At 43.6% G+C, this 24,086-nt stretch overlaps 1 protein-coding gene and 1 long non-coding RNA gene across 16 annotated transcripts in view; one reads left to right on the forward strand and one right to left on the reverse strand.

Moving 5' to 3' along the window:
* BRSK2 (BR serine/threonine kinase 2) overlaps positions 1 to 24,086 on the forward strand; it is a 311,051-nt gene that overhangs the window by 185,923 nt on the left and 101,042 nt on the right. For all 15 annotated transcript variants that reach the window (XM_048306081.1, XM_048306083.1, XM_048306084.1 and 12 more), the window contains exon 3: positions 17,749 to 17,834. In XM_048306081.1, the coding sequence (XP_048162038.1) occupies positions 17,749 to 17,834 (86 nt within the window). The remainder of the gene's footprint in view (positions 1 to 17,748; positions 17,835 to 24,086) is intronic.
* LOC125327099 lies at positions 13,572 to 23,201 on the reverse strand. Its single transcript, XR_007204130.1, has 3 exons — positions 23,192 to 23,201; positions 16,468 to 16,473; positions 13,572 to 13,679 (listed from the first exon to the last, which is right to left on the reverse strand). It is a non-coding gene; the product is annotated as an uncharacterized LOC125327099 (long non-coding RNA).

The raw sequence follows: 24,086 nt of genomic DNA on the forward strand, positions 1-24,086 counted from the left end.
TCACTGCTGCAGTGCTGCCAGTGTACTGCTTATCTTTACATTTCCTGCGCATGTTGTGTAGTTTAGCAGCTCTCTCTGTTGTCATGACAAAGATTCCCTGCTTTTCAGCATGAAGCTTGCTCTGTTATTTCTAGTCCACCTGTAAGGCCGTCTGCCCTCCCTCCCAGCTTACGAGGCATTGTATTTTCCTGTGCTCAGAGGGTGTGCAGTGCCTCTGCTTCCTCCTGACTTACATGAGGACATCTGGATTACTTGCTGACTCCTGATGCCTTGCATGGAGCCAGGGCAGTAGAGAAGAGCACCAGCACCAACCACAATCAGGTGCTCAGCCATGGCAGCGTGCTTTGAATTTGTATCTTGCTCATATGACATATTGCAGACTTTACCCCCCGCCCCCACTGCTTTGTTCTCTTCAGGCTCTGAGTTGAGTTTGTGGCGACATTTGAAATGTCATTTTTTCGTTTGTCAGAGGATGTGTCTTAGCACGTGTCCTGGCATACCAGACACCATAGCTGTGTTTAAAGACAGAGCAGGGGAGCACCTCTGACCTGAAACATTTAAAACTAAGCAGGCAATGCATGTAAAAAGGCAGGAAAATGTGGGTTAAATCAAATATCTTACTGTCTGCATTCTCTGGATACTGAGCTATGGCACAGATAGATTAAGTAACCCACGCAGGGCAAAATAAGCTATTAGGAAAATCAGAAAGTGAAGCTAGACTCTGAATCACAAATCAGCACCTCAACCTCACATCCTCCCTTGTATATCCTGTCAGAGCAAGCCAGTGTTGATGGTGGCATTTGCCAGAGTCTTTACAGACCCAGTGAATCCAGACTAAGTTAGGAAACCCTTAGACAGCTTTAAGGCTTCCTTTGGATATAATTTCAGTAATCATTCCAACTTTAACCCCACCCCAAGAAACCTCCAAGGTTTAGGTGGTTATGATTTTGTTTGGAGGTATGCCAAAGGTGGGTTTGGATGCATACGTCATTCAAATTCAAGTTTGGAACTATGTATATTAATACAACAGAAGGTATTGCACTTTTTCTTTCATTTTAGTATTCTCTCTGGTTTAGATGTGTGTTTATGCCAGACAGTATAGATGTGTCCTGCATTTGGAGTTCTTTTCTTGAGGAATGTGCAGAAAACATTTGCTGTAATGAGACTGACTACTCCCACCCTTAGCTGAACCCTGCAGCAGCCTCTTATCACCTTCAAAATTTAGGCGTAGGCATAGACTTTTCAAAGGACTTTTCAACTTCCATCCTCAGACCAGATTTTCATTAAACCCAGTCCACTATAATGTCTGAAAAACTTGGAAATCTAATTTTTATGTTCTCCTTCACTGGAAAGGGGATTTTTCTTAAAAGCTTAACTGTGGGTAGTTCAGCAGCTGAAAATCTGCCACCAGCGTACTTCAACCCTACTACTTGCAGACAACCCAACATTACCTTTTGAAACTGTGGGCATTACCTGCTGCTGGCTCCTGCAGGAGAGCTGCCACAGGGCAAACATCCTTCCTCAGGGGCATTCCTGATGGGAGAAGTTGTCAGCATCTGGTGAAGCTTCTACTGACAGCACATGAATTCCCAGTGGGAAGCAAATACTAACTGTGTGAAGTATTACAGAAAGCTTTTTAGTGTTTCTCAATGGTGATTTACAAAAAAAAAATTATAATGGTTGCATTTTGGGAAGAAAAAAAACAAACTCCTTTAAGAAGAGACAGAAAGCTCCTTAATTCTAATGCAAGGAAATCCCTGTGCTCCAATTTGAAGAGTATTTTTCTTGGGAATGAAAAGGGTGCTCCCAGGTATCAAGGGTCTGATCCAGGTTACCTTAGCACCAGGAGGCGGCTTTGCAGTGCCTGACAGCAGTCCGTGGTGAGGAAGATGTGCCAGTGAGGTGTCCAGTGCTGATGCTTCCTAACACAGCCTGCCTGCTCACATGTGTCCTGCAGGTCCTGGGGCTGCTGTCCACGTGATAGTGACACTGTTCTGAAGTGACGGCTTGTTCCAGGGTCCCGCAGATAATTTGCTTGGAAAGGACAAAGGAACAAAATACAAAAAGGATGGTGATCATTCCTGAATATACCACCTTGCACCTGGCCACTCCCAGAGCTGCTCTGGGCTGGGAGGGGGCAGGCAGTGGGGAGGGGTGTCACTGAAGGGAAGGAAAGGGATTCAGGTGGAAGTTACCATCAAAGAAACATTAAATCCTCTCTCGCTAGGTTTAAGTGGAACTGATGTGCTGGCCAAGTCCTGTGTGAAGGTAGAAGTGCCCCAAGGGCATCAAAGCTGCCCTGGGAGTCTGTGGAAAGCAGTTCTTTTTCTTAATTTCTCTCTGGATTCCTGCTATTTGTCCTGCAGGACAAAATAACCACATTGTAAGGGGTCATCTTTGACAGTGACGGAGTTGTTGTTTGTGCTCAGCCAGTGCTGCAGAGGGAATAGATGCTCTGACATCACTGCATCTGCTTTGCACCAGCACATCAGGTCTTGTGCAGCTCCCTCATTTTTCTGTTGGTAAGTTGAAAAATGGGATTGTGCCTCACATTTTGGAAGTGCTTGGCAGTCCTGTTCTAGCTGGTGACTGATCTCTGGTTTGGAAAAGCTATTACTGTAAGAGGACTTTCCTTTCAGTATTACATAGTGCATTTTGCCAAGCAGTTACATTTGTCAGTAGCTTGAAGGGCACAGCCAGCTTTCTCAAGTCTCTCTGCTGCATTAAAGGTAGTAAAGTCACCTCTCTCTAAGGGAAAGATAGAGGAGCCTCACAAATGCTCTGACTTTTGTTTTGATTACCATGGTTTTGCACTAAAGGGACTGAAGGGGAGTAGCAGTTGTGCTTCACCCAACAGCTGGCACTTACATGCGTCCCTGACATACCTGGGTAGGAAACTGGCACGGAGTCTTTTGTCCAACTCTGCAAGAATTACAGTGGCCTTTTGCATGGGAGGTTACTTCCAGGCATATGTTTTAGTGCCCTGACAGTGCTGGAATGTCAACATAATCGAAAGCCAGCCACAGCCACTGAGAGGAATGCAGTACAACTCTTTTTGCTGCTTCTAAGGTCCTCTGTTTCCTCCGTTGCAGCACAAAAACCACCCCCCACCCCCCAAAAAAAAAACCAAAAAGAAAGGAAAAAAAAAAGGGAAATAAAAAGGATGTTTCTCTTTAAAAGCAGTTGGGGAAGGGAGAACAGCCCTGTGTGGCAAGGAGGAGACAACATCCTCAGTCTTTAGGTGTCTGCAGCTGTGGCAGAAGCAGTCACATCCCAAATGATTAATGAGTAGGGAGGCTGGATGTGAGGAGCAGAGCACAAGGCCCGTTGCAGAGCTGGCTGTGGGGATCCCCCAGGGAGAGGTGGGCTGCTCTGATACGGCAGAGAGAGGACTGGGGGTGGCTTACAGAGAGCTGACTGCACAGAAGGCAGCTGCTCTTAGTGGTGCTGATGTTTCAATCGTTGGTGGCTTCTGCAAGGACTTATCTCACGCCCCCATACTGTGTAGGTGAACAAAGGACTCAAGAAACATAGCTTGACCCTTGGCCTTAGGTGGGTTTGGGCCGGGGGAAAGCAACTCTATTTAAAGAGGTGTCATAAGGGGACGGGAAAAAGGAAGGAAGGAAATTCTCCAACCTCAGTTAAAAATAAAATACAATTCCTATTTTAACCCCTTGCCAGATTCATTTTGCTGGTTCAGGATCACTCCTGTAAAATGCAGGTGGTATTCCAACGAAAAGGAAGCTGTTTTAGAAGGGCACCCTGGTTTTCTGTAGCAGAGCAGCAGTATATACATGCCCCCCTAAGCTGCACAAGAAACTGTTTGGCAGTGCTTGAGGCGTAAAGTGATTGTTCAACTACGTAGTTTGTGCATCTGCTGGATCCCTGGTGTGCTGTGGAAAGGGAAGTTCACACAGGATTTGGAGACAGCCAGAAGGCCAAGAAAAGCAGCACGCGGCAGGAGCAACAGAACCAAAATGCTTTCAATAAAAGTGATTCTGCCAAATAGGACTTCTGGTAAAATGCACACTCATCCATGAAGGCAATCCCCTCAGGTCATCTGAAAATCCTTTTGGTTGAATAAACAGTACGAGGGAGAAAAAATTAGGCTGGGCGGGCTGCTTCTGGCCTACATTTGAAATTCAGACTCATTCATTCATGTAAGCCCTCTGTAGATTCTTGCAGTCCTGTGTCACCTCTGAGGTCCTGGGTTCTCTTGTAACTTCAGACACTTCTCCCAGAAGAAGGAAACTTGCTGCAAATTGTGTGTCCAGGTGTATCCTCAAGTCTAAAGGAAGCCATCATCAGAGTGATCCCATTAAAGTGCTGACTTCCATTTGGAGTCCTGGAGAATACGCACACTTGTCATGGAAAAGGATGAGGAAGAGCCATTATAGTTAAGATCAAAGAGAGGACACAGCTATCCACTACACATTTTCTTTCTCTCTCCAATGAACATTGCCTTATTTGAAAATATTCAGAACACTTTTAAGGGAGGACTGTTTGATTTTTTCCTCTTTTGCTTGTTTCCTCTTTCAGATATAAAGAACTGCTTCATGTTTCCTTAATAAGAGTGTATCAGAGCTTTACACTTCTATATATTTTCCGTAAGTGAAGCTTTGCTCATTTGTTTGAAGGTAGAACTGACAAACTCAGACCCTCAGTAGGTAGGCAGCAGCCTCCTCTCCTATGGGCTTTATGTGACTGATCATTTGCAGATCATGAGAAAGATAAGAGATCAGAGAGACACAAGAGTGCTCCAGGGATCCTGGCAAGCCTGGAGAGCCTGTGGAGACATCTCAGGTTTCTCAAACAGGTCACTGTTCCCATAGAAGGAAAAGGGATGACAGTAAATGAAGACATGTCCAAAGGAATCTCTTCAAAAAAGTAGCTGTGCAAAATGCATGTTTAATGGGTCAGAAGTAAAGACTATCCCCACTTTCTGGTTGGCCACCAAACACATTCACATTGGCCACCATTTCAAACTAAATGTGTTACTCTCCTATAGGTTTGCTAGAACTTGCAAGGTGATTTTTTTCTCACTTTCTTTCATCACTTCTTCGTCTTTTATTGCTTTTATTACTATACAGTAGTGGTGTAGACTAAGCTTGCACTTCAAACACTTTCTTGAAATGGAAGTAAAACATTTTCTACAAGTTCCAAGTCCCCAGCCATCCTGAAGGGAACATGGAAAATGTGTGGAAAATTGCCAGGAAAATCATTCCTGCCTTTGGAAAAAAGTGGTTAACAATTTGGAAGCATTAGCAAGAATAAGAATGCAAAGCCAGAAAAGGAATAGTCAAAAAAAGGTTTTCACAATCTCTAGGATTTCACAGAATGTGGTTGTTCTAATGGGGCTTCTGTGGTAGCATAAGGAATCCACTCTAAAATAAAGAACAGGCTCCCAGTTTGGATGTGTAACATTGCCCTACTCTAAATACAAGAACATGTGAGCAGCAGAATTGTACCAAAGGACAGGATAAAACTGTAGATAACCCTCAAGTTGTCCACCTGGGATGGAGTAAGACGGTCACCAAGGAAGGGAAAAACTCTGTATAATGGTTATGTAGACCTCTGCAGGGAAGCGGGATGGCCTCCTAAAATCACCACAGTTCCTTATCAACTGCTGAAATACTGAGTTATGTATGGTGTGCAAGAAGAGCATCTCTGTGCTACCTTCCTCACAAATAGGTTCGCATAAGCCAGGATTCAACATGTGAACCTCACAGCACAGGCACTGTTTCCTCATACCTGAGGTTACAGCTGGGTTTCCTCAGCATGGCATCCGCCTCAGAAAGATTTTGGTTGCTTTTTTTGTCTGTCCTGTGTTTGTGTGGAAGGCAGTATAAGCTTTTCATGGGGTAAAAGGCTTTCTCCATTGGAAAGAAGGGAGCTAATTATATCTCCTATAAAGAGATGCAATTGGTTTTCCTTTCTGTAGAGAGAGGATGACATGAACAGCATCCCTTGCCTTTTCATTCCAAAATGCTGTTGTGACCGTAATGCTGAGTACTGGAAAACTCCCCGATTCACAGGTTGTTTTTCACATGTTCCAAACATCTGGGAACAAGGTTCAGCTGCCTGATAACGTGATCTCTTGCAGAAAACACTGAAAAGTTGGGGTGGGAGGGGGGTAGATCTAGCCCAGCTGTCCATTTCAAATATTGCTGGTTTCAAATTTAGCCTGCCATCTTCTCAGCAAATTGTGAGCACTTTTCAATCTGTACATATAAGTGTTTTCTTAAGTATTTGGCAAGAGCAAGGGAGTTTGAATTAGATTGTGAAAGCAGGATGCCTGTATATGTGCCAAAGCATCCCAAGGTGTACAGGCCTAAGGTGATATGATTTAAATTTCAATTTTCAAATTTTCATCTTTTTTTGGAATGCATTCTCTGCCACTTGCAGGAATAACTGGAATAAGCATGTCCATCCACGTCCCTCATCTTCAGAGAATTAAGCTAATTTGCTAAACGTTGGAACTTTCCTGTTGCTTCTGCTATGTAATTTTTGAGTCATTAGCACTTTCTTTAGCGATGCATTGTCACCTGACGTACCAAAGCGTTGTATCCTGTCTTTGCTCTTCATCAAAAGCCAAACAGCTGTGAACTCTGTATTAGATGTGATGCACAGGACAGATACAAAGGAATGGGAAGAGGCTCAAATAATGGCAGCTAAGTTGACTATTTTGAAGATGCACAACCACAACTTCTTCAGAAATAATAAAATACCACCTTCTCAAATTTAAAATGCCTAATTTCATTACTCTTCCTGATCTCTATGCAATCATGCTGTGTTGGTGGGTGCATCGGCACTGCAGTACAACACGTCATAAGAGTATAGGCTGTTTTGGAGTGACACGGGTAATTAAAGGGAGAAGATTTCCATACTGCAGAAGTGATTGTCACTATATGGAAAAGAGGACCTTTTGAGGGTAGGGAATATGTTTGGCTATGGTTTAATATGGTGAAGCTGAAGGATTCATCACTAGAACTCAGAAAGGCTCTGAAATACTGCAGGATCTGAGAAGTAATGTCTGAGGCATAGATGCATAAATAGAAAGGCAGGCCTCATCTTACAAAACCCATCTCTAGAGACCTAGAACTAAAAGATGGAATTTGCCCATCATTACTGCCTGGCTCTGGTCTCAATTAGTAGTAAGAGTCCCACAAACACTGAGATAAAGAGATAGGCCAATGCCAAGTACTTTTGAAAGTCTGACCTGACTGAATAATGCATTGGAAAAGATAATGAAGATGTGGAAAATTATTGTATTCAGCTCCAGAGTGTATGCTGGATATGGCCAGAGGTGTCTTAAGTCCTCATTTCCTAAGTAGGTTCAGACAATGTGGAGAAGGAATTATCCCTATCGCCTGTTTTGAGATGCTCGAGAAACTATCTTTACAATGTTGTTTGTAAACCTTGCTTGCCAAGAGGCTTCTTGATCCTGATATTGATGTTGATAGAGTGCAAGATGTCATCATCACCTCCAGCAATAAGGGACTGGTGTGTGATGAGAAGGATATGAGAAGCGCAAAGATAAAATAACTGAGAAACAAAATGTTCCTTCGTTGCTGTCTTTGATCTCTTAACTCCCAGCTGTGAGAGATCCTGGTTGCTGATGGCAGCAATCGACTAATTTTCTGCAGCTTCTGTTGCTTGTACAAAACAGAGGAAGATGTTGTCTTCACTGAGGGGAGTACAAGTCTTGCTGTAATGTCTTCTGTTGCAGGCTGAACCTGAGGACAGGCAGGGAGTGAGCACAGGCAGCCTCAAGACTGAGGCAAAATAGGCAATTTTATTTCCTCTTCTCTCTTTCTGCCTCTTGCTTTGTACTTCAATTCCTGCCTTATTAGTCATTCTTTTGAAGATTAAACCCCAATGGAAAGCTCCCAGACAGTGTTGCTGTCTTTGCTGTATCCCTGATGTGATGGAAGAAGTGACAGGCACCATGGACAAAGCTGCTGTGTCAGGGTTAGCCTCATCTTGAAAGCTTTTTCTCAACGCTGAGGTGCAGTAGGTGAGGGAGGGGAAAGTTTTACAACAGCCATTTTACTGTCCACCAGTAGTTTACTCCTGACCTGAGTAACTGAGGCTGAGGCCACTAATTTTGTCGTGTGAGTCACCAAAGAGCTGAGAGAACAGGCTTTGAGATCATCTGCTGTTGGCTATGTCCAAACAGGTAGCCCACAGGTGAAGATAGGAAGAGGTTACTGCTGATTTCCCACATTGTTCAGCCCTGTTTTGCAAGGTGTGAAAAAACATGCTTGTGGTTGAGGTGGGTCTGCATGAAAAATTACAATCCCACATCCAGACCAGTGGGCAGGGATGGTTGGAACCGAAGCGCTGTTTCGTGTCATTACAGAGATACACCAGATATGGTCATGTCCCTAGAGAGACACACTCGGGGCAGAATTATGGACAAAGCAGACTGATTTCTTATCAAAGATAAGAATAAGTAGTTCTTGGGATCAGTGTCTCTAAGATGGAATGGACATGGAAGTGCTAACATAGAGCTGGTGCACGTGAGGCAGGAGCTGCTATTTATGCTGCAGGATGATAGAAACCATTGCCGACCTGCTGGGGCAGAAGAACTGGGCTGGAGGGTTGCTTGGCCTCCCTGAGTACCCAGCCGCTGGCTCCACAGCTTGGCAGGAAGTTAGCTGTTGATGCCTCTGCCTGCAGCTGCCAGGCCTCCCCTTGAGGCTCCCTCTTTAGTGCAAAGCGAAGTGCAAACGTGAACTTTGTGAACATGTGTTGCCCTTTGCCTTTCCACAGTTCCTGGATGAGGTCCATGCTGCTGTTTGTCTGGGATAGTGTCCCTCTGGGAGGTGCAGTTGTGCTTCAACACTGTATTTTGGAAACAAAGGGGTGAGCTATGGGTTGGCTCAGGCTCTGCTTCTGTCACTGCCAGCTGTGAGGGACTACTGGGCTGGAGAATCCCTTCTCCACATCAGCTGTTAGTATCTCACTAAGTCTATTAATTCAGCCAAAATGAGATCCTAATAGACAAATACATACAAATATTTATCTAAAGAGTTAAGGGGCAACCAAAAGTGAATGACAGGAGAATATAGCAGAATAACAAAAATCATATTATCTGTTTTCCACCCTTTGAAATTAATCATGTTGTTAGGCTCGTTGTGGAGAAGGGCAAGGCAGGGATGGAGTCTGGCATTCTGCCTCCAATCTCTGCAGAGCTCCAGCTGTTCTGCCCTCTCCTGGAGCTTATTTCTTCTTAGGGAACCAGAGATGGCCATTAAGGAAAGAAGTAGAGAAGGGAATAGCAGCAATCCCATTGATTGCTTCTGGAAGAGTATTACAGAAAATGTAAAGGACATTTGTGTAAGACAATGCCAAAGAGCTAAACAAGGCCAGTGTGACTAATGGAGAAAAAGAGGAAGAGGGAGAAAGAGGCTAGCTGAGATGCATAGGAAATGGTAGAGAATTCATCCTTTGAAGCTTTTCCAAAACTCTGCTTTTAAATGACTCTTCCTATTGATGGTGGAGTCCCTCAAGGATCCAGTCCATAGTACTGTCAGCATCACTTCACTGTCTCAGTCCCATTCCTAGATGCTCTTGGGAACCCCTCTGCCTTATCATATCCTCAACCAATGCTCTCAGAAGCTCCACACTATATTTTTGGCAGAACATTTTGCTGTGCTGTGCTATACTGACTCCTTTATGCTTGCCCATATTTCCTTAATGGGATGCAGCATCTTCTGCATTCTCCACACATTCTTTGGCTCCAGCATTCCAGTGTTGTTTTTGGTATTGCCCATAATAAATCTGTGATGTCTCAAATAATACAAGAAGTTCTGCACCTATATTATTTGAAGCTGAATTCTCTTCACCCCTTAATTTTACAGCTTATCTCTCCTCTGTGTGGAGGGACTGTTTTTCTGTAGCTTAGCACAGCAGCCCACAAGACATTAAGTTTTCAGGGCTGTACCGTCTCTCTTCAGAAGAAGTAACTTCTGCTGGGGAAAGATTACTTATGAATTGCACTCCATTCCTTCACAGGGCCTTATACACCCCTGAAACAAGCCCAGCATACATTTGTATACAGGCTCCCCAGGGCAGTGGTCACAGCACCAAGCCTGACAGAGTTCAAGAAGCATTTGGACAATGTTCTCAGGCACATGGTGTGACTCCTGGGGTGTCCTGTGCAGGGCCAGGAGTTGCATTTGATGACCCTTGGGGGTCCCTTCCAACTCAGCTTTCTGTGATCCTTTGATTCTGTGCCTTGCTAGGGGGAACTAGACTTACAGCTCTACATTTGGGGTGAGCACTGCAGATGTGGCACGGCAAGGGGACCTGTTCACACAAGAGGGACCGAGTGTGCTGCTTTGGAGCAGTGGTTGCCAATGTTCACACAGACCTGGCTGTGGATGCTGCATGGGGGTGGCGGGTTTCTCATAAATGCCAGGCTGGGTGCACGAGTTACAGAAAGCACAGTGGGCGTTAACATTAAAAACCAGGATAAGGAGGGAAAAAGAAAGGCGAGTCAAAGATCAGGTTATTTCTCTTGTAGAGTGGCTGCAGGTTTGTGTCCTGTGTCCTGCACTACTCGGCGATGGCAGCCAGGATGTGGCACTCACTGAAGGTAACAGGAGGCACAGGGAGGCTGTTTGCCTTCCAGTGAATGGGGCCTTTCTGCTGACTGCTGGCAGAGACTTGTGTGTCAGTCACTCATTAGCTGTGTACCACCGGGCAGCAGATAATCTCAAGTGCTGAATGAATAAATCCACTCCTTGTCAGCTCCCATCAGTGTCTTTTGCATGAAGCCCTGATGCTTCTTAAAGCAGCATACGCTACAGATAAGTCAAAGTGCCATATTTACTCGGGAGCTGATGGCAGAGCCCTGAGGAGCACGGCAGGTGTTAGCTACAGAGCTAAACCATGACGTTCTGGATAGGATTTTCCATGGCTAGATAACCTGTAGGATCTGTCCCTTCAAGACCTTGCAATCTATGTGTCAGGCCAGGCCGTGAATCTGTTGTGGAGATGCACCGGCAACAGCAGAAAGGATTTCCAAGAAAATTAACAACAGTATCCCTCCAGCCAACTTAATACTCTCAGAGTTTATGCTAAATTTTGAAATTCAGTGGAGCTTTCAGAGTTGCAGTTTTGAAGGGACTTTGGAAAAAGACAAGTAGAAACTGACGTTTTGCTATAATACTAGTTTGTGGAAAGTAAATTTCCCTCCTAAAGCTTCATGGTATAGAAGTCTGCACATGCAAATTTTAAAATGAAATATGCATCTCACTTGCTTCTCACACATACCTATTTTAATTTTCATTTAGGGAGAAATAGCTTTGAGAAGCACACATGCAAACAAAAATTGTGGTGGGATGAGCCCATAATAGAGTCCTCAGTACAATAAGGAGTTGCTCAGCTTTCCAGTAATTTTCTGTTTGTTGTAAGTATTTTGTAAAGAATTGTCTAGCTGTCTGATTCTATGGAGATCTAAGTCTAGTTTTCCCCCTCATTTATCTATTTTTTGTAAAATCTTCTTGTAATTGCTAATACTTAACAGAAAACCTGAATTCGTGTTAAAACATTTAATTAGTCAAAATTGTATAATAGAAGATTTCTTCCAGATACCACTTAATGATCATTAGAAGGTCTGATTCAAATCCCACTTAAGTCAGTTGATGTCTTTTGTTGACTTCAATACATTTTGAATCTGGCTCAATATATTCAGAAATGTGAGGTTAATGGCTAGGATAGCAGTAAGAAATACTCCCTATAGATGCACAACTTTCATGGCTCTTCATTTGCATTCATAATAGCCTACTGAATAAGTTTTGGATAAGGGTAATGAAAGGTCATTTTAAGCAAAAAGTCAGCCAAATTCAGAGCTGCAGAGGAAGATACTTTAATGTTTAATCATTTAAACCCTGATATTTTTTCCACTTCAACTCTATTTATGTTGCCGTAGAAATTGTGGATGTAACTGATACAATGCATGAGATGTTTTGGTATTGCTTAGATCTGGTAATGGCCTAATCTGTTTGGAGGAATGGTGTCCTATCACAGCAGCAATGACCCTACGGGGCATAATGGACCTACAGTTACTTGTTGTATAAAGCCATTTCTGCTTTAATGCTGTTCTCTTCTGATTTCAGGAGTAGCCTATTTCTGTGATTATGGGCAGGAGTGAACAGGTGACCTAGACAGTCTTCACCAAAGCCAGGCATTTTTCACCATTTTTAACTTTCAGTCCCACATAACATGAAAGCATAAGTATCAAATTAATAAAACCCAGGTGTTTTGCTTTGATATTTCTGTTATGGCAGGAACACAGACTTTTCAGAGAACCTAATATTAGTTTCTTCCTGTGAGATGCCTTTGGTTTTGCCACTTCAACTCAGTGAAATACCAGAGTGATTTACTCTGCTTTCTGTGCTCTCATCATGGAAATGCAAATTACTGCACAGCAGGCCAGACACTGGAGAAAGTAGATGCTCTGGTACAAGGTTTCCAACCTGAGTTCTAGCCTGAGGAGTTGGATAAGCAGCCAAATCTCTGCATCCTTTGAAGTTCATTCTGAGTGTAGAGAATTCTGAATTCAGAAAAGGTCATGTCCTGGATGAGTTTCTTGTAACTGAGAGACAGCCATGAGTTCTGAAAAGTATTTCATTAGTTACCTCAAAGTAGGGACAACATTAGAGAGATCTTGATTGTCACAGGAAAACCTACTATGCCTACCCTCCCTGCACCATTTTGCTCTGTGAGTAGAGAAAACAGCACAACATGTTTGCATCCTGCAGGACTTTGCTGGCCTTCACCATTTCTGCAGCTCTGGAATTCCTTCTCAAGCCAGGGTTTAGAGCCATATGGGAGCTACTGATGTCAATGGAGAAAAGAGAGGGCTTTCTGCTGTGCTGCTGGTGAGCTTCAAAGCTTCCAGTCAGAAATGTCATCTGCTGTCCCCCAGCTTTTTGTGTGTAGTTGTTCTTTGAGAAACTGCTAGAAATTGTTGTTGCATAGTGCTTGCACAGGTATGGTAGATAAAATACATGGTAATATGACACAGCTGTGTTCCGGTTTGGCCAAATTTAGAAATATATCCTCTGAGAGAAGGCACAACCACCCCTCCCCCACCAGGTTCCGGAAAAATAAATTTTCCTCGAAGGAAAGTGAAGAAGATAAAACTATTTATTTAAGAAACACACGGGAAAGGAAAATAATGTTAAATAATAAAATCTCTTGCTGTGGAGAAAAAACCTGGGAAAATGGCAGAGTCCTCCCTTTGGTCTACTCAGAGCTGGGACTTGGCCCAGGGCCAGGCCCTCTGTGCTCAGTGGAAAGTCCTCCCAATGTGCTCTGAGGTTGAAGCGGTCCAGTAGAAAAGGGAGAAAATCCGAAATTCCAGGGAAGGAAAAACAAAATTCAACTCTCAGTCTCTCTCTGGAGGAAAAGAAACTGAACAACTGGCCAAAAGCTGACTGGAAAACAGCAAGCTGGATGCTTCTTCTCTTCCCTGCCACAGCTGAAAAAAAAGTCGCTATCTCTATGTGACCTTGAACAAGCTGCAAACTGCTTTGGGAAAGTTTTGCTCAGTTTTTCCTTCCCCCTCTCAGGCTCAGTTTAAAGGCATAGAAAGGCACAATAATTAATTTCTGAGCATAGGGCAGTGATATGGCATACACATCAGAAAGTCACCCCAAGACAAGCTGTGAGCCTCATTTTTCAGGGAGCAAATTGGTCATGAGTGACCCAATAGCTACTGAGCAAAAGAGTGCAAGAGAGAAGGAAACTTCCTTCTTCACTGAGACAAAATGCCAGGCTCCCTTGACCTGCTCTCCTTACCTTCTAAGTAAATTAACACCCTGTGTGCCCGAATTAAAAAGAAAGAGAGCCGAGCACTTGTTGCCAGTGAATATTTGCTGACAAGATGGACTTAAACCAGAGAGATGTGACTTCCTCTGGAGGAGAATGAGAGCAAAGTAGAGATGGAGGAGAGGGATGCAAAGTATTGCATGATTCCTCTAAGGGTGGCGTTGCCCCTGTGTTGCACTTTGTCATTAGCTGAATCACTGGAGCATCCTGTCAAATCAACCTCCTGCACAGATTTTTAGAACCTCTAATTGGCACCTGCACAGCACCTGCACAGCTACACGTTACCAATGTGTCTCCTTTTGCCTCACACAGCCTTTCACAGCTGTTTCCCTCAGTTTCAAAGCACAGTCAGTACCCTACCATGGCATGAGGCAACCCTGACTTTAGTTGGGACCCTGTGATGTGACCCGGTGTTTGTGCAACAGAAAAGCTTTGCTTTATTCCTTTCTCTTTTAACCATTAGGCAAATGTTTCTCTATGTTTCCTGTTTATCACAGGCTCTGAGCCTCCCTAGACAGGCTATTCTGAGCTTGCCCTGCTTTCTGATAATTGCATGTGCATTAAAGCAAACACCCCTGCAGGGTTTCTCCTCTCCCCTGTCCTTGCCAGCTCAGAGCTGAACAGATTCCATGGCTTGCAAACACAGGGCTGCGCAAAAAAGGCATGCCAGGGGCTGGCAAAGCTCTGGGGAAGAAGGCAAAGCTGCATGCTATTTCAGACCTCTCTTATTTTGCCAGTGAGTTCAGATATCTCTCCTTTCCTGGTGACATGATGGCTGCTAGGTCCTCCTGAGCTGTGCATCAGTGACATTGCTGTTGAGATCTACAGTCTGTGTCCAGCCCGTATCAATTACTGGCTTCATTGTAGGGATCTAAAAAATGGACAGGATCCAGGAGAGTCACCCATCAGTAATGACTGCAGTTGTAATTCTGGGGTGGTGGTCTGTTGCATGTTTCTGTGAACTCTTGATTTTCTTCCTAAGGAAAAAGAGGTGGGACACTGCTATGAGATTTTTTTGAGGATGGTCTTTATCAGACTGCTGTCTAGAGAACTGGGAGTCTCTAGATCCTAAAGTAATACAACTATTAGTGTCTTGTGCCTCTACGTGGGGCAAAGTCCTGGACTACAAGAAGTACAGTAATGACACTTTTCCTCCCTAAATGCCCTTTCACTGAAGGATTATACAAAGTCTTACTTGAGATGAGTAGATCAGTTTTGTCCTTGGTTTACAGATAGAAGAGGTAGCAGACTGTGGAAAGCTGACTGGCGCAGACAACACACTACTGAACTGACCACACTGCAGTGAAATGCTGTCAGGCACATCAAGACAGATGCTCTCTACATACCTTGGTTGAAATTGAGACCTCCAAAACTGTATTTCCTCTTAGGATATAGTTCCCAAGAATTTAAAAATATGCATAGAACCTCCTACAGTCACACACCTCAAATGAGGAAAAAAAAGCAACTCAGGTTAATTCTTTTTAGTTGGTTCCTAGAGTAAATCTGTAGGTCATAAGTAGGTATTTCCTTTCTACTCTGATTGTCTGTTACCAAACATAGGCCACGCAGTGCTGTAGCTGAATTCCCTTCTCCAAGTGGTAGTCATAAGTCACTGCCTCTTCTGATGCTTTAGGACAATAACCAAGCAGGACCCTGACTGGATGCTGCCATCCATCACTCATTTGGTCTGAACTTAGGTTGCCACTGAACCAACCAAGGCGTTTCTCAGAAGTGAGTCACCAATGCTGTTAGACAGCCCATCACCAGGGAATTTTATCTTTCATAGGCAGGATATCCCCAGGAGGAAGACTGGGGTTGGATTAATCTTGTCATAGCTAGTGCAATGGTCACATTCCCCATGAAACACCTGTTCTTCCCCATCCAAAAGGAGCTTCATTGGAGTTGCAGTTTCTGAGCAGCTCCAGTACATGTTGCTGATGGTGAATCTCAGTACTATTGGAAGAGTGTTATGATAGTGGGTGCTTCTTCTGTTTTGTTTTTCCTCGTTTTTGAAGCAAATCCAACTTTTATCAATTATAGGGCTGAACAAGCCCTCTGCAAATCTCAGTGCATATCTTGTAAGAGAGAAGAGTAACAGGTCTTTTTGAAGAGGAGGCAAAAATGGAATAAACTAGCTACCCCCTGGGTTTGTGCTGAAATAGCTGTACAGTTGAAATCTACCCAGCTTTTGTTTCCTGTTTGTGCAAGTGGCTTTCATCAGAGTGCTGGTCATGAGTAAGTTAACACCCACAGAGCTGTCACCATCAAGCACTGTGTATCACTGAATTCCTAGCAGTTCTGGCAGTGCTGAAGTGCATACATACATGTTTAAATGCATTCCCCACTTCTCTGAAGGAGCTATTTCCAGAGATCCCAAGTGTGGAAGTGGAATCTCTCAGATGACTTTTGACTCTGCAGAGAGGAATAAGTGTCTTTGAAAGACTGAGATTGGCACATGTACAAATACACTTTCCTCCATTCTGGTATGTGAGGAAGGCTAAGGACGATGTAGTGCAAAAGTTGCTTTTACTGTTTTTATATGGTGGTGCTGTAGAGGAAGAGAGATCTGGGGTGATAACCAACATGCTGGGAAATCCTCCTCTGCGCAGTGCTGCGAACTACCACTTTCTAATTTCCTGAAGAGTATCTTCCTGGCATTCAGGTAAAGTTGTCTGTGTTCAGGCTTAGCAGAGGATGTTCTCTCAGGAAGTTAAAGGACATTGAGAACTAAAAGTGTACTGGGCAAGTTCCTAATTACTCATCTGATCCCTGCAGGGGAGACATTAAGGGATGGTTTTGTGGTTTGTTCATGGTTTGTTTGTCAGTATAGCAGCTCCAGGAAAATCAGTTATTTAAAGGACTGGAAAAAACCCTACCTAGTTGTCCTTGTTTGCTTCTTTAGGTCTTTTTCCTGCCTTTGTGGATTCCTAGAAATTTGTCACGCCCGACTGTGCAATGCTTAGACTGCGTCTTGTTGCAGAGTTTATTTCACTTATCCGCAGTCTCCACAGTGCTACATTAACTCCCCTCGACTTAGCCTAGGTCAAATCAGAGCAGTTACAGTGTGGTTTCGAGCAGCAGAGCAATTTTGCTAACAGCTGAGGAATTGCACTGACTCCATCCCTAATGAATACCCTTAGTGGTCACGATAGGAATTTTGGGTGATAACAGGCCTTGCACTAATTACAGGGACTTAGTCACAACTTGTTAACTCAGCGTTGAAAACATGCTCTTGGAAGTAGCCATCCTTGGGCAGACTGGGAATTGAGGGAAAACACAGTCTTGTGCTTAAGGCTCTGAACGCCGCATCTCCAGTAATCTGCTTTAATTTCTTGTTGTGCCTTGTGCTTCTTATGTCACTTCTTATATTTCTTTCCCTTTCTGCGCCTCAGTTCTGCAGCTATAAAATCACACTGCTCTATGTCTTCTCCCCTGCATGCATGGCAAGTTCTTCAGGATGGGGATTTTCTAACATTAACTGAGTATGCAGTTCATAGTGCAGCCACACCTGTGGCTGTGGGAGGTCAGGAGAGCCCTATGTGACATCTTAGAGTTTCTGTACTTTGAGAACATGTCACTGGCTTTGGATTGTGAGGCAGGAACAGCCTTGAATGCTCATATAACTCCCACAGCTAATTTTCTTTGGTAGATTTGGGACTTTTCTTTCAACCTTGAAATTTTGTGGGTTTTTGGTTCCGCAGGGCAGGGAGTGCTGAGGCTGAATAAATTGAATTTTTCTTAAATTATGTAAGTGGTAAATAAGCTACATTGTTACAATTTTCTGTATCCTCTGCATATGAAGAGGAATGGAAAATGGATAAATGGGAAGAAAATGTGTGACAATATCTAATGTATTCTAAGACCAAGCTTCTAATCTTCTCTGTTTCTTTTCGTTTCTTCCAGGTGGAGCGGGAAATAGCCATCCTGAAGTTGATAGAACATCCCCACGTTTTAAAGCTGCATGATGTTTACGAAAATAAAAAATATTTGTAGGTATTACTGGCTTTTGCCAGACAAAGGGGAAGGGAAGGAAAAAGAAAGGGAGGGAGGGAGGGAGATTGGGGTTTTGGAACTTGGTAACATTTCTGAAAGAATGGAACAGGTGTGTTTTTACCCTCTGCTGATGTCTGTGTGGCATTTGGTATGTGGATGAGGAATGAACACTCATTATTTCCCTGGCTTTTCTCATGTTCTTCTCTGTACTTTCATAGAATAATAGAATCATTTAGGTTGGAAAATTTATCATTGTCCAACCATTAACCTACTTCTGCCATATTCACCACTAAATCATGCCCCGAGGTGCCACATCCACACGTTTTTTGAACACTTCCAGGAATGATGATTCCACCACTTCCTGGACAGCCTGTTTCAATGCCTGACCATCCTTTCAGTGGAGGAATTTTTCCTAATATCCAATCCAAACCTCTCCTGGTGCAATTTGGAACCATTTCCTCTTATCTTGTCACTTTTTAATTGGGACAGGAGACTGACCCCCACCTGACTACAACCTCCTTTCAGCGAGTTGTAGAGAGTGCTAAGTTCCCCCCTGAGCCTGTTTTTCTCCAGGCTAAACAACCCAACTCCCTCAGCCTCTCCTCACTGGACTTGAGCCCTAGACCCTTCATTGTCCATCCCTGGATATGCTCCAGCATCTCAGTATCTTCCCTCGAGTGAGCCTTTACTTATAAGAAACTTATATGCTGTTTCTTTTCCTACTTAAAATAGAAGAAAGAGGACAAACCAATGTTTTCTATAAAATAGGAAGAGAGAAGGAAGGTTTGTACCTGTAAGATCATGAACAATTTTGAATCAAAGCTGTAACAGACTTAGAGTGGATAATTTGGATAACCTCCTTTGCCTAATAGTTTTCATTGAAACCCTCAACTCTTACTTAAAAGTGTTTTAAATTTGTCCCATCAGCAACAGATTTTGGTTTTAAGGGCCACTGTAATCCCCTGATGGTTCTGCAGTGACAGTTATGTAGCAAAGCTATTTTTTTTAAGATTTTTTCTTTCTCCAGATCATTACCAGTGCCAGACAGGGATGTTGTCCACAGACAATCACTTTAGCTTGATTTAAGGCACTAAATACGTTGTATCTGTTGTCAAACAAACACACCACATTAATCTTGGCACAACAGGAAAAAGATCAATGTTCTCCAAATACAAAAGGGTGACCCAGTAGGGAAGTCTGCGATTTCCAGCTTTTTATCAGGTTATTACAGGTAGAAGAGAGTGGTTAAAAAAGATAAAACAGTTTTTAAAAGCTACCATCCATTGGTGACCTCTTTTTAGTGTCTCAACACAAGAAGGGAATGACTGTTAATCCAAAGAAAGTGTGTTGAATGGAGGTAACAGTCCCTCATGGACTATTCAGCCAGTCTTGTTACAGGAGCAATGAATTCCTATTCCGAGAAGCGAGGCCTCTCTGCCTAAGGGTTAGCTTAGTAGAGCAGGCAGTAATTTCCTTTGGATTCCTCCTCCTCCTTTGAGGCAGAGCCTGCCATCCGTGGTGGAATGCAGTTGCCAGAAAGAGCTCGTGCAGGCACTGGGTGGAGGTTGGCTCAGATGTTTTCAGAGCTGTGTTCTGAATGCTCTGTCCTCAGTGGCATAAGTGGTCATGGCTCCATGAAGCCCTGTTTGCTGCAGATCAGGAGAGAGGGAGGCTCAGATCTAACACAGCCTGTTCTGTGAGCAGAAGGGCAGCAAAGGGAAATTAGGCTTTACAGGGAGTACCTTCTCCTTTAATCCTGAAGAGAGGCAGAGGACATTTTCACTGTATTCTGTTTAAAGAGGGTATGAGACCCCTCTTTTGATTAAAAGAGAGGCAATGCTCTTCTTTGTGACCTTGGTTTCTGTGTTGTGTAATCTTAGGTATACACACACACTGCATGAACACAGCAAACAGCTGATGTGTTGATGTGTTCCAGGCAGGTGTAGTAGACTTGAGCAGAGGTGACAATGTATGAATACATGCAGAAGAAAGGCCACAAGTGGATGGGCTGTAGAGGTGCTGAAGCTTTCTTCCTGCTCTGAATGCCTGTGAAGCCAGAAGCTGAGCTTCCCTTCTTTATCCCATAAGACTTGGGGGCTATTTTGCTCCCTGTGAAAAATACCTAGAGCTCAGTGCAGTAGGGATGGCATTACACTATTATTTCAAAAAAATTACTGCATTTCTTGGCAGGAAAACATCTTCCTGATGAAAATCACCTTGAAAAGGAAAGCATCCCATATCTTTAAGCTATGTCTGGATATCCTGGCTTCTAAAAAACATTGGGCTCCAAAGCATGCTTTGCCAATGACCATTTAGCCTTGAACAATCACTAAGTCTGCTTTGTGCTGTAGCTCCTCTGCCTGTAAGATTAAGCTGTCTGCATCCCCCTGCAAAGGCACCGAATCCCTCTGCTGAAAGACACACACTCTGAAAGAACCAATGACTGTTAATTAAGTTTCATTTTTTATTAGTCGCTATTTTAAAGAAAGGGCACAATGCAGAGCTTCTGCCAAGCCTCCATGTTCAAAATTAGAAACAGCTGTGGCCTTTGATAAATCTGAGAGGTGGAAGAGAGGGCCTGTGGAGGGGTGAAGTGTTACAAGTGAGTGGGGGCTGAGAAGCGTGTATGCATGTACCTTCCCAAATAATAAGACACAGTGACCTCTGGTTCTCACCAGCATCAGAAAAGGGATTGCTCTCTGGTTGTGGCAGCACCTTTCCATCATGCATGCCATCCCAGCACTAGCAGTAGTGGCATGGTTTCAGAGGAGCTCATGAATTATGGGTGATATTTCAGAAGCCAGAGACTAATCACAATGCAGCGCTGGGGAGTATTTCCTCGATAAATGTTAATTTCACAAATCATGTTTGACTTTTAGTTTATGATTTAATTTGTGACAAGGGGCTTTGGTTGAGTAGATTCCTAATGCAACCATGAATCAAATCCTTTTTCCACAGTTTATTTAACACTGAGAGTGAGTTTTAAAAAATAATAATAAAAATCTGTTAGCATATGTGTGTTAGCGAAGCAGTCTTTTTCTGTTTATTTTGGTAGGGTTCTTTTTGCCAAGATAGTTGGAGAGGTGGAGATAGCTATCAAATCTATTATTCCATCTCTTTATCCATCATTTTGAGTTGTCTTATTTAGTAAGACTGCAGACTATGCATCTAGGTGTTTAGGGAAAAACACAGCAGCACTGTGGCTCTCTGTAAGTGATATACAGCCTCAGATATATATTGTGTTGGCTAAATGAGCAATATAACTGACAGTTTAATTATTTCATGTTTGTTGTATGATCACACTGATGGCTTTCAAGCAAGATTGGGAGTCCACAGTAATAGATAATTTAGAAATAGCTATAGACAATCAATGCCTCCCTCTCTGCCATCATATAATGTCAATAGACAAAACAGCCGGGAAGGGGGAGCATCCTCCCTTTTTAAAGATCAAAATGAGTCAAAGCGGCCTGGTATGGGGAATGATCAGTGGGCTACCAAAACCTTTGTGCGCACCAGTCGTTTTGACTAAGGAAGTGCAGACAGTCGAATTTTAGGGAAATACAAACCATAGAATTGCCACAGAATGGGTTGAGTTGGAAAGGACCTTAAACATCATCTAGTTCCAACCCCCCTGCCATGGGCAGGGAACCCTTTGATTAGACCAGGTTGCTCAGAGCCTCACCCAAGCTGACCTTGAACACTTCCAGGAATGGGGCAGAGAAGGAGCAAGGCAGTAACAGATAATAACAAAGTTTTGGTGTGTGCTGGAGGGGACACACTCCTTTGGTGATTTCTGCATTGCAGATGAGCTGCGTGAACCTGGGGGATGATCCTCTTTTCTCTGTGCTATGTATATTCTTGAGTTGACCCTACACAGAGTTTGTGTAGCAACTGCAGAGGAAGATGGAGTTCCTACACTGTCAGCAGCACAACCACTGTGAATGAGCAGGAGGTTCTTGTTAGCAGTCTTGTTGAGGATTAAAGAAGAGGAAACATGCAAAGCCCAGTCCTTCATGAGTGAAGTGACTGGCTCTGGTGTTTTCCAGGATGCAATCTTATGCTTTATTCTTAAACTCAAACATGTATATTTACTGCATTTTATTTACTGTGTTTTATGCAGTATGTGCAGCTTTTCTTCAGATCACAGAAAAGCAGCTGTCCCACTGTTGGAGGAGCTGTTGGCTTGGCAAGCTAAGGGCCATCATACAGTCCACAGGAGATGGAACTTCCCTTTCCTGAGGGAATAAAGCCAACTAGTACAGTTCTGTTGCAGAACTCCCAACAGGGGTGGCACTATCTGTTTTGATATCATTTGATTAACTATTTCGTTTCAATCGTCAGGGGCTTGGTGGGGAGTAGAAATAAAATAGAAAAAAAAGACATACTAGGACCACTCCATGCCCTTTTCTTTCAGTTGTTTGTATTGGTATTTCTTGATTCCCTTTCCAGTGATGTCTGCATCTGTATCTGTAAATTTCTGTGGCGAGATGCCTACAGATATTTGTGTATATATGTGTAGATTTATGTTGAATGATTTTCAAACCTTCATATTTAAGATTTAAAATTTCAAATTTTGTGGCATCATTTAAATCTCTATGATCCAACTTGATCAGCATTTTAAGCAAGAATCTGTTTTGAGAGGAGGAGTGGACACCAGACAATTGCTCTCTGAAATGTGCCATGCATTCCTCAGCACCTTTTTCAAATAGGAGTGCCTTTCTCATCTTTCATCAGTACAATGCTATCACTGGGCAAGTGCCCAAATCTCTTTGCAATGTACACAACACACCACCTCCTGATTTCAGAGGTGAAGGTGCATCACAATGAGCCAGATAAGAAAATTAAAATGTCCTCGTACCTGTGCACAACTCATGTTTCTGGCTCATACAAAATCAGCTGGCAGCAGGAATCGAGGACTTACAGCTCTGGGGGTGTCTGCAGAGGCCTTTGTGCTGCCTGTCCTCTCCTGCAGGGTTTTCCTGTAATTCTGTTTATTTTTGTTGAAAACTAATTGTGAGATGCTAGAGGATGCAGAAAAGAGAAAAAAAGGTTCTGCATGTTCTTGTTAGTGGTAGGCCAAGACTTTGGCATTCAGTCTGTCTGCAGGGAAACATGTCTAAAGGCAGAAGGAGAGTTCAGAAAGTCAGAGTGGCTCCTAAGTCCCAGAACTGAAAATTAATTTTGTGGTAGGCGTGCACCTTGGGAGTGAGGCTGTGGGATGTCAGATGTTGTGAATACATGGAAAGAAAATAAAAGACTGGAAGGCAGAATAGCATTTTACCTGAGCCTTGATTAGAACTAAGGAAAATATTTGTAACCAGCTACTTTGACCCCCTTGTCTTCTGCTGTTGACTTGTTTTAGGACTGTCTGGAGTTACAAGCATGTGTAGCCAGAAGAAAGCCAGTCAGTGGTAGGAGTGGAGCCAGTGCATGTGAGGTTTGGAGTTCAGGGTGGGTCTGGAGACGAGGAGCTGGCCAGAAGCCAGGGAAGGGGTGCAGGTGTCACCGCTCACAAGGACACCAGCCTGGCACAGAGCAGGCCCTGCAGAGCTGGTGGTGGGAATTAATGCTATACCCTGTGCAACACAGTCTTAATAAGCTCAACCCAAAAGCCTGACTGTATCCTCTGCTCACTGCCTAATGTGTGCTTGGATATCATCCAGGCCACGATGCTGGGCTTGGGCAAAAACAGGCCCATAGTGGAGCAATTCTGTGACATGAGCAGTTCTTTGAGATGTAGCTTCAGAGCCACAGTATATTCCCATGCCTGACTCCTCTTTTAGACTTTGGTAGGCAGTGCTGTGTGTGTCTGGGCCCTGGTTGTTACAGCAAAGGCCACTTAGCTCTGAAGAGCAAAGCCCCAAAGTATACAGTCACTAACAACTGCAGCAGTGGCCTGATGGGTGTTGTCTCAGCTCTGCCTATCCTGTGCTGTGGATCCCTCTGACTAAATCCATTCCATATCATGTGCCCATATAGGATGGCTGCTGCAGTACCTTGGCATACATGACTACACACCATGAGGGCACTGCTCAAAACACCTTTCATCCCAAATAAATCAAAGGTGCAGAGCTCAACAGCATAACCTCTTACAACCTCTTTTCCCCAAAAGCCCCAACCTGTTCATGCCCAAATGTAACCAGCAAACAAATATAATATCCATTCAAACATGCAAACTCGAGTTAAAATTGTCTTTTAGAAAAACGAAATCTAACACATGCACATTTTCTCGCAGGCAAGGGGCGGGA

This window comes from Corvus hawaiiensis, chromosome 6, assembly GCF_020740725.1.
Source record: "Corvus hawaiiensis isolate bCorHaw1 chromosome 6, bCorHaw1.pri.cur, whole genome shotgun sequence".
Classification (NCBI taxonomy): domain Eukaryota; kingdom Metazoa; phylum Chordata; class Aves; order Passeriformes; family Corvidae; genus Corvus; species Corvus hawaiiensis.